This window comes from Oryza sativa, chromosome 12, assembly GCF_034140825.1.
Source record: "Oryza sativa Japonica Group chromosome 12, ASM3414082v1".
NCBI classification, from domain to species: domain Eukaryota; kingdom Viridiplantae; phylum Streptophyta; class Magnoliopsida; order Poales; family Poaceae; genus Oryza; species Oryza sativa.
The window spans coordinates 5,103,600-5,114,329 of NC_089046.1; the positions used below are offsets into that span (position 1 = coordinate 5,103,600).

Below are 10,730 nucleotides of genomic sequence, written 5' to 3' on the forward strand. Positions count from 1 at the left end.
GCTTTGCTTAGAAGGGTTCTTGTCTCTTTGTATAGCTTAGCGATTTATTTTGAGAGAGAAATTTAGTATGAGTGATTAGCTGAGTTCGTTTCTCATCTTTAGCTGTGATTAGATTAAGTGGCAAAAAGTTTTAGCGTGTCAAATCAGATATACGGACACACATTTAAAGTATTAAATGTAGACTAATAATAAAACAAATTATAGAATCCATCTGTAAACAGCGAGACACTACGTTGTCAAATCATGGAGCAATTAGGTTTAAAAGATTCGTCTCGTAATTTACACGCAATCTGTGTAATTAATTTTTTTTCCTATATTTAATACTCTATACATGTATCCAAATATTCTATGTGACAAGGTGAAAAGTTTTGCCGAGATCTAAATAGGCCTTTTATCAACCTTTAATCTTCGTTTTCCACGCACACGTTTTTCGAACAACAAAACTATACTTTTTTTAACAAATTTTCTACAATAAAGTTGCTTTTCAAACTTTTCATACTTAATACTTATGTTCTAACGAGTCATTATGTTTGTCATGGAAAGGGATAAGTTCCCAATCTGGAATAACGAACACAACCAAGAATTTAAGATGAGATTAACTTAGTAAACAACTCCAAAGGGCTGTGTCTTTGTAGCTTAGTGATATTTTTCTGGAGAAATTTAGTACAGGTGATTTAAGAATTTAAGATAGATTAGCTTGGTAAACAAATCCAAAAAGTTAGGTAAAGAGCGCATTAATTAATTAATTAATTTAATTAGCGTGTCGTTTACTAATGGGGAAGTAGTTATCTCCGTGGTAGTTTACAAATGCACGCCACCTTTGTTTTCTTTGCTTTGTTGGACTAAGCTAGCTGAACTTCTACGGTGAAAATATATGTGACGACCTAATTGGAAATTATGATACTGATAAAAACATTTTATTTTCACATTTTTGTGGCTCTAATAGGACGGGTTTATGATTAGATTAGGTCAAAGTCATCACAATAGGTACGACATGGAAGAATCCAATCCATAGAACATTTGGGACAGCGACATGTAGTTTTTCTTTTCATTAAAGGAGAAATTGAGAGCATCTGGAACCAGTTTCATCAAAGGAAATTAATTATCGGTGACCTTATCATTAGTGATGATAGCAACTAGAAATGCTCGAATTTCATAATGGATATCTAATCAAAAGGCTTTGGAGGAGACATGAGCGAGGGAACAGATGTGGCAGGTAGGGGATATTCCAAGCACAAACTATAGAAGATTCTCTCTTAGCAAGATGCTGACATTTTTTTTTCTCCTGCCCTTTTGGATTGGTTTAGATTAGTCAATAATTATTTGGTAGGGCAATATGAACAGTACAGTGTACATCCACTTGGCCGTAGATGACAGTAGTAGTCTTGGTTTGGGCTAAATGGGCCGAATGGTTTGGATTTTCCAATTGGATCAGATTTCAATGGAATAAGTTCACCCGAGGACCCTCAACTTAACAGCGAGATTTTTTGAGGTCCCTAAACCACAAAACAAAAAATGTATACCCTAAACTCACACAAACCGTTCAAAGAAGGTCTCATGGCAGTATATGTGGGTGGTTTCGCTGACGTGGCATCCTATTCAGCAAAAAAAAATTAAAAAAAGTACGTGGGACCCACATATCAGTTACACATCGTTTTTTCTTTTCTTTTCTTCTCTTCTCTTTCTCTTCTTCTTCTTCGAGTGAGCGCGATGGGCAGGCGGCCATGGGCGATGGGCGGGCGGCGGGCGAGCGCGACGGCGGGTCCGCGTCCAGGATGGCCTCGTCCTCCTCGTCGTCCACGTGCTGCTCGTCGGCGGCGAAGTCGAACTCGTTCGTGGGGACAGAGGACTACGTGGTGCCGGAGATCGTGGCTGGGAGCAGGCACGACTACGCCGTCGACTGGTGGGGCCTCGGCGTGGTGCTGTACGAGATGTTGTACGGGCGCACGCCGTTCCGGAGACGGAGCCGGCGGGAGAGCGGCAAGCCGACGCCGCTGCGCGACCTCATCGGCCTCCTCCTGGAGAAGGACCCGGGCAGGCGGCTCTGCGCCCACGGCGTGAAGCGGCACGCCTTCTTCCGCCGTTCATCCCGACGCCTGACGACGACGATGCTGGCGCCGCGGCCGAGGCGCTGGACATGGAGAAGGTGCTGCACGAGGATGAGAGGAGGCGGTCGGCGCGACGGCGAGCTTGGCCAACGCGGCGCGGCGGCGGAGGCTGCGGGAAAGGAGAGGAGGCGGTCAGCGCGACGGCGAGCTCGGCCAGCGCGACAATGGCGGGCTGGCGGCAGGAGAGAGGAGAGGAGTGGCGCGCGGCGCGGCGCCCGCCTCCTCCCTCTCCAAGCGCTCGCCGACCTCCTCGACGGAATCCCCGCCCTGCTCACTGGCCTCCCCATCCCCTTCCTCTCCGCCGGCGCCGACCACATCGCAGCTACCGCCGGCCACCACGACAGCCGCATCTGGCGCTCATCCGCGCCCGCCGCTGTGCCCGCCGCCACCCTCGCCGCCACGCCGCGCGCCGCTCCTCTCCCCCGCCGGTGCGCCACGCGCTGCTCCTCTCTGCCGCCAAGCTCGCCGTCGCGCCGGCCGCCATTTCTCCTCTCCCGCCGCCGTGGCGCCGTCGAGAGAATCAGGAGAGGAAAAGAGAGAAAAGAAGGGATAAATGTGGGCACGCACCATTTCCTCTCATTTACATGTGGCCCCACATATTAATTTTAATTATTTTTCTGATTAGGATGTCACGTCAGCAAAACCACCCATATATACTGCCTAGGGACTTTGAGTGAACGGTTTTGTATAATTTAGGGGTAGAGATTTCTAATTTTGTGGTTGAGGGACGGGCGGTGAACTTATTCCGATTTCAATTAGTGGAAATGGACTGAGGCGACTAACAGGCTGGGAAAATGATTTGGTCCACCTTATTTTTTTAGGGTGGTCCACTTTAATTTGGTCATATAATTTCAGAATAAATTGTCTTTAGATCTCTTATATCGACGACGTCGAGTTTGAATCACATCCTTAACCGCAATACTGGAAATCTTGAACCCTCAACCCCCCACTCCAGGTGCTGCTGCTGGCCATGGCCTATGTGCTGCTTCTCTTTCTCCTTTTTTTCCCCTTCCAGCGTGCTGCTGCTCGTGGGTACTGTCAGCTCTCCACTCCCCTGCTTCGAACGACATGCTCCTCCACTTGTCCAGTCCAATCCATCCAAACGGCTTATTAACGATTAAATCCCTATTACTTAAAACCTTCTAAAAACCGCTTTCCTCTCATAAAAACTGATATCTAGAAAACGACCATAGTTTAAAAAACCAATCAACCCCCACCCTGTTCAAGTCCTTTCACTAAACAGAATTAACAAACTGTTGCATTGCACGAACCTATAACTAGTTTACCCTGCAAACTCCACTCTCAACTTCTCAGACAACATTATACTTATTCCCCTGCCTTGAGCAACCTGCTTCTCCACTTTCCAGTCCAACCCATCAAAACTACTTATTAATAATTAAAAAAATAATTTATGGTAAAATTTTTATACAAGTGCAACGATTTAAAAGCAAATGCTAGAAAATAAACCGTGACAAAAAAAACTTCAAATCAACTCTAAAATTATGTTTTTAAATTTAAATTTTCTCTTATGCTTATAAAAGGCTAAACTATGAGGGTAATTATCTTCCATACTCCAGGATTCACCCTCTTGATATTATTTTTATTTGAGTAATTTGGTTATGATTTCTATTCTCACTTTTTTTCAATTAATAGAATTGTTCATGTATTATATACTTTATTTATGTAGTTTATTGAAAAGGGTTCAGGTAAAAATCCTGCGGCCCACAATTGAATTCTCAGGCAAATCTCTTGCACATTCATAAAAAAAAAATTCGACCTCTAAGAGTGGATTTTCTCAGTTGGGCTCAACAGATGAGGATGTACTGGTGCTTGAATGCATTTATGAATTGTTTAACTATATTTTGTTTTGGGCCCCAGTACAAATGTATATATAGGATACAGATTTTATTAATGTTGTATGCCGGAACTTAGAGACGATCGACGGTTATATAAATTTTCATCAATTTTAATTGGAGATTTACTAATATAATTGCTCTTTAAATAAATTGTATTTCTTCCTTTCTTTTGTGGCTTTATAACGTGTCTTCTCTTTATCTTTTGTTAGATACTATTATGCACAGTTTCTAAACCATACATATGTAATAAGTGGCGATAGCAAATGCTGGATTTTATCTATTATCTAAAAAATATTTTGGCCCATATACACCATGTTGGAGATAGAGCTGGTTGGGGTTTATCATATTATCTAAAATAAATGGTTTTATTATATTTTCCCTAAATTCCAGTAATTCAATAAGCTTGTAAGTTGCAAAAACTATTTATACAATAAAATAGCCATGTTGGTATAGAAAAAATAGTTAATGAGCTATATATGTGTATAGATTCATTAACATATATAAATGTGGGCAATGCTAAAAAGTTTTATAATATGAAACGGAGGAAGTAGCTTTTTAGCAGCCAGATCAGTGAGTACCTGAGTAGCGTTATATCCACCACTACACATACATGAGTGTGTTTTCGAATTTAATGAGGTTTTACATATTTATTATCAGCCTCTGTCTTTTGGGCAATGTTAAATTAAAATAAACACAATCATGAACATTTTGTGATGGTGTGCATGCGTAAGCCCCCTTTATATAAGTAAGAAAGAAATTACAGTCACTCTTGTATAATCTCTTATGCATCTACCTAGCAAGCTCACTTCAAAAACCACTTACAAGTTACAAACACATGTACAAGTTACAACTTCTAAGTGCAACTGAAGTGAGAAAAAAAAAGAAAGACAAAATCGGATATATATCTTTTCGTAGTATAACTTCTAAAACAAAAATCACATCAAAATTGTTTCGTACGGTATGCACGTTTGCCGGCTCTATACCGGCAAGAATGGTTGCAGGTCGACGACCATGACGGTGATGTCATCCCGGCTCCCTCTGCTCCTCGCCATGGCGGCCAGCTCCTTGCACGGGTCCGTGCTGCCGGCCACGCCGGCGGCGGCGGCGGCGGCGGCGGCGACGGCGTCGACCGCCTCCTGGTTGGACACCTTGCACCAGAGGCCGTCGGAGGCGAGGACGAGGAAGCGGCAGTCGCCGTCGGCGGCGAGGCTGACGCGCGCCGTCTCCGGCTCGCACGTCACCCACTGCTTCACGCCGGCGTCGCCGAACGCGCGCGACACGGCGAGGCTGTCCTGCACGCGCCACACCCCGCTGCCGCCGCAGCTCACGTACCCGCCCTGAAATGCATCGCACATACATTAATTGATCGGCAACAGCGACGACTAAGTGCTTGTTTGGGAGCTTAAAATTCTTAAAATTCTAAGAAATAGTTGGCTAGTAGTTAGCTTATCAGAATTGGGAAAAGCTTGGTTTCTCGGCTTCTGCCTTCTAGTTCATTTTCTAGATTCTACAACTAGAGTTTCTTAGAATCTGTACTAAAAGATGGACTGTTTGGGAGCTTTTAATTTTAGGAGAAACTGCAGTAGTTAGAAGCTCCCTAAATAAAACCTAAATCGAGCTCACGCGCGATCATGGCGGACGGAAGCCATTGAAAATCTTGCAAGAACCATGCATGATATATAGTTGTGTACCGTGCTCTCGATGCGGAGGCGCTCGTCCTCGCGGCCGGGGGTATGGTCGGAGGTGAGGGCGGTGGCCACGCCGCCGCGGCTGCCGAGGACGGCGCGGCAGTCGCCGACGTTGGACACGTAGAGCTCACCGTCCTTCACCAGCGCCGTCGCCGCGCACGCGCCGCCGCGTACACCCTACACAACAAGCAATAATGTACATCAACATTAGCTAATTAATAATTAATTAATATCATCAAAACGAAGTACGTTAGTTGCACATTTCTTTTGTACTAATTAATATATATGTGCTTTTAGTTGTACTAGTACCGAAATAAAATACTTTTAATTTTAGCATGTCAACTATATATATGCATATAATACACAAAGTTATATAGCTATAATATAATTACACAATATAATTATTATTTAAAACTATTTTTTAAAAAACTGTCTAATACTATATAGGTAGTCCCTCCCTTGATAATCACAAGATATAGCTATCGTCGTTCATAAAACAAGATATAGCTATCGGTCGATGTCGGCCACACCAGAAGCAACACGGCAACGGAACTCAATTAATCTGGACCGGATTACGGATAAAATTAAAAGTTGCAGTACGTGAGGGCATGCGTAACGTGGCCATCAACACCATCGGCATCAAACCTGCCTCACAAACAGACAGCTAAAAATGATAGCAGGTTTTGAACCGTTCAAAGTTCATCTGCTAATTCATGCAAGACCTAGTCAAGCCGATTAATAAATCGCCAACTAATTAATCAACAATAGCGGCAGCAGCAGCAGCGCAGTTGTATGTCGCTGTTGCATCGCGTATATTATTGGTACAGGTACAGTTGCATGTTAATTTCTAATTAAGATTAATATAGTGTTGACATGCATGCATGTGCACATTATGCAATCAAGCAGCTAGACGTCATTCAGTCGCTCCGTTCTGTTCCCTACACAGTAAGCCATTTTACATTTATCAAAAGTTAAACTTAACTTTATCAAGTTTATTTATAAAAGATCTTTTATAAGCAACTAACATATACAACAGGTCAAATTAATTTTATCAAATATAATCCACTATCATTTATATCTTGATATATGTTACTATAGATGATGATGATTCTTTTTTATAGTTTGGTTTATCACAAAACTAAAATAATGACTTACAACGTACGGAACAGTAACTGTAGTTGACTAATATACCTGGCTCAGGAACTCGCTGTCCGTGGTCAGGTACGCAGCCCTGATCGCCGCCGTGACATCGTCCTCTTCTTCTCGACGTTGCTGCGACGGCGATGATGAGCCAGCTGCTTGATGTCGGCTCATCGTCGTCGCCGCGGCGGCGGCGGTGACGACATTCTTGCCGAGCTTGTCGGCGACGAAGTCCACGGCGGCCCGGCCGCCATGCCCGTCGTACACACCGTAGAACGCCTGCAAAATCAGACGTACAGATCATGAGAGTCTCAATTAGTGGCTGTGGCTCTGCGTGTGTAGTACTGCTGTATTTTGATTACTTAACCGATGCTCATTATTACTCTTAATTGTGTACTGACGAAAAATATTGAAACTAATTAATAATGTGAACGTCTCGAACCAAGTTGTTGCTGCTTGAAGGTTTGATCAACACGTTATGCGTTATTGTGTATATATGCTTCTTGAAACAAATGATGCACTTTTGGAAGTTTCGTGGCTAAGCAAAATGGAGACCTGGTAAAATGCGTCGTTTTATTAAAAAAAAAAGATTCTTGTCTGGAATCAGCGTGCGTTGCATGTGGGTCGATGAACGTGTTGCCCATGCTATCCCATTTTTTTGTGAGCCCACAAGTTTTCCTCTATCTGTCTTATATATATATATATATATATATATATATATATATATATATATATATATATATATATATATATATATATATATATATATATATATATATATATATATATATATATATATATATATATATATATATATATATATATATATATATATATATATATATATATATATATATATATATATATATATATTGTTGTTGTTTATGGCAAATTGTAGGTCTTAGTATTTAGGTTAGAATATGAATGTCCTTATCAAGGGAAGTTATACAAAATATTTTGAATGTGTATATATGTACTTCATATAAATTTGCTGCAACAAGTAGAATTGCTTATGAGTAATAGAAAGCCATGCATGTTATATCTTTTATAGTTGATTTTCAATGCACAGAGACAGAGCTCTGGAAAATATTCAAGTGCACTGATTTAAATAGATATAAATAAGAATTAAGTATTAGCGTTATATTTCTATAAATAATATTATCATGGTGCCTAGTTACAAGCTTGAAATGATATCTTTGTCAATATCATGAGCCCTAGAAAATATTCAATAACAATCTCGGTTTTAGGTTAATTTGTGGCATTTGGTTTTGATCAGATCATGAAATCACTACATATTAATGGAAGAGCCTGATGCTGACAATACGCCATGTAAGAAAGAACAGGGTTACTAATATATTGTAGTATTGTACTACGGAGAGTGCCTAAATCATTGTTGATCACTTTGATATAGCTTGAAGCCTTGAAGTGTGTTGATTCAAAACAGTTAGGAACAATTATTACATTAGTTTACAGACTACAAATTCTCCTTAATTTAGGCAAGATAATAAACACATGGTCTACAAAAATTTTGATAGTGTTTTTAAGAATTGTAGTTACTTCAAATTTTGTAAGCATGCCAAACATATACTCTTTCCCCCCAAATAGTTACCCTTTTGCCTTTACAAGCTTGAAATTCTATTTTGTCAGGACCAGATCGAGCCCTGAAAAATATTTGTTTTAGCTAGGTTTGTGCAATTTTGGTTTTGATTAGATTATGGAATCACTATATATAATAAAAGTGTGTTGATTCAAAATAGTTATACTAGTGTATTTTGTCTCTGTGAAGAGTACTAATCCTTCGTTAGTTTATGGACCTTGAATTATCCTTTTAGGAAGATCAGAAGACGGCAAATAATCCATACAAATTTCTGTTCTATTTTAAGCATTTCAATAAGTAAAACTGTTGTATAGCCACGCTAATTGCTTGATTTGTAATACACCAGAACAAAAACGCTTGGAGATTTGTGCAACTTAGCTTTGTTGGGATCATAGAAGCACCATATATCTGAAGAAATTATGTTTATCCATATTATCTACTATCATTCATACCACCTTGATCTATCTTCATACCTCTTTGTCTCTTAATTCATTTTATAATCGCCCCCCAAAATTTCCAACATTCAAATTAGTTTGATCCTAATTTTTTGAGCAAATTAATTAGACATAAATTTACCAATTGGGAGCCTCCTTCAATCTTGTGACGAGTGATCACCCCATATCCATCCTCCATTGCATGCCTGACCCCTCTCCTGCTCGCCAGGCAGAACCCCTCCCCCTTCACCTCCGTCTCCGTCGCCACGTCCGTCTCCCTCCCGCCGAACGGGTCCACGCCGCCGCGCGCCACCGCCACCGGCGCCGCAGCCGGAATGACCAGCCTCGGCGGCCTCCCCCTCGCCGCCTTTGTCGACGTCGCCGGCGCCCTCTGCTCCTGGTCGGTGCAATTCCTCTTGAACGCCGGGAGCACCAGCGCCGGCGGCGACGGCGGCGGCGGCAGCTGCTGCTTCTCGCTCTCCATGTGCACCTTCTTCTTGGCTCCGCCGCCGCCCCACGCCGTCGTCGGCGAGCCGATGAGCCCGGCGGTGGAGAACTTGGGCGAGCAGATTGTCATGAGCGCCCTGCCGAGCACGCGCGCGACGACGGCGACGACGGAGCAGAGGATCTCGACGCCGCAGAGCATCGCCGGAGATATCAACGACAGCGGCGACGGAAATGGGCAGCGCAGCAAGGGTAGGGTTAGTTTGGTTTCTTGGTTGCTATTTGTGGCGTTCGCGCGCGGTAGGGCATATATATAGTTGCCCGGAGCGAGAGGTGGAAGAAGAAGTCGCGAGGTTTGACCGGTCAAAGGATATATCCCTTTTTATCTTTTTTTTTTTTGAAATTTGTGTGTGAGGACGGTGATGGAAACCATCGAATTACTACTACCTGTCACTTTACGCTTTGCTTTGCGTATTTGTCACATGCAATTAATTCCCTTTTTTTTTTCTGTGAGTCTGCGAAAAGGTGTGGGTTTTTTTCCTTCTGTCTGGCAAGTACACACTGTTGAATTTTTCTTGTCAGTTGGTGATTTTAAATTTGGTTTGTGCAAGTTGTGGAAATTATGGAGTAAATGCATGGTATTTTTATATGTAAGGAGAGGGGATGGTATATCGTACACAACTTGGTATGCATATCTTGGACAATGTCGGTCTTTGCATTGTTAAACCACATAATTGTAGAATAAAAACTTATGAATTTAAGCTGCTATATCTCAAATTTATATATTTAAACACTGAATTTAAGTCACAATATTAGGTTTATCGCAAAACTAAGTATTGTGGAGGTTCCATCCTCTGCATCACCTTGATAATAAAATAAATATATATTTTTGCAATACCGTTCATTAAATATGTTGTTTTGTGATAAGTTTAACATTAACTATATTGTTTTATGATAGAATGACTTTAAATATGTAATGTTGTGATATTTTTGTCAAAAATATCTTTTTATAGTTATGTCAAAAAAATTTGTGATAGTATGTGGTAAATATATTTTTTCTATATTGAAATGAAAAAAAAAAGATGGAAACAGAGGAGGCACGGTTCGATTATCCTTCAATTAATTAAATCTATTAAGCCATTGCAACTTATTAACCATATAAGTTTGATTCAAACACAATATTTATATATATGCTCCCCTAAAAAAATATTTATGAATTTTGTCATATAAACACCAACCTGATTTCTCCATGTTTGACTTAAAAAAAATAGAGCATCGCGTTAATTCTAATATCCAATTTTGATGCCAACCCAAAGGTTTAACTGCAATTACCCACACGCATATATAGCTAGCGTGAATGGTGTAGGGATGGCAGCGGGGAATTTTACACGAGAAAATATATCCAAATCCCAATCTTTATGGGCTAGAAATTTTCTGGTCCCCATCTTGCCAACTGCAACGTG

At 41.2% G+C, this 10,730-nt stretch overlaps 1 protein-coding gene across 1 annotated transcript; it reads right to left on the reverse strand.

Moving 5' to 3' along the window:
- Positions 1–4,678: 4,678 nt before the first annotated feature.
- LOC4351729 (probable protein phosphatase 2C 77) lies at positions 4,679–9,544 on the reverse strand. The gene is made up of 4 exons (NM_001423359.1): positions 8,966–9,544; positions 6,844–7,071; positions 5,656–5,829; positions 4,679–5,301 (listed from the first exon to the last, which is right to left on the reverse strand). The coding sequence occupies exons 1-4, from the start codon at positions 9,467–9,469 to the stop codon at positions 4,942–4,944; spliced, it is 1,266 nt and encodes a 421-aa protein (NP_001410288.1). The 5' UTR covers positions 9,470–9,544; the 3' UTR covers positions 4,679–4,941.
- Between the last annotated feature and the right edge of the window lie 1,186 nt (positions 9,545–10,730).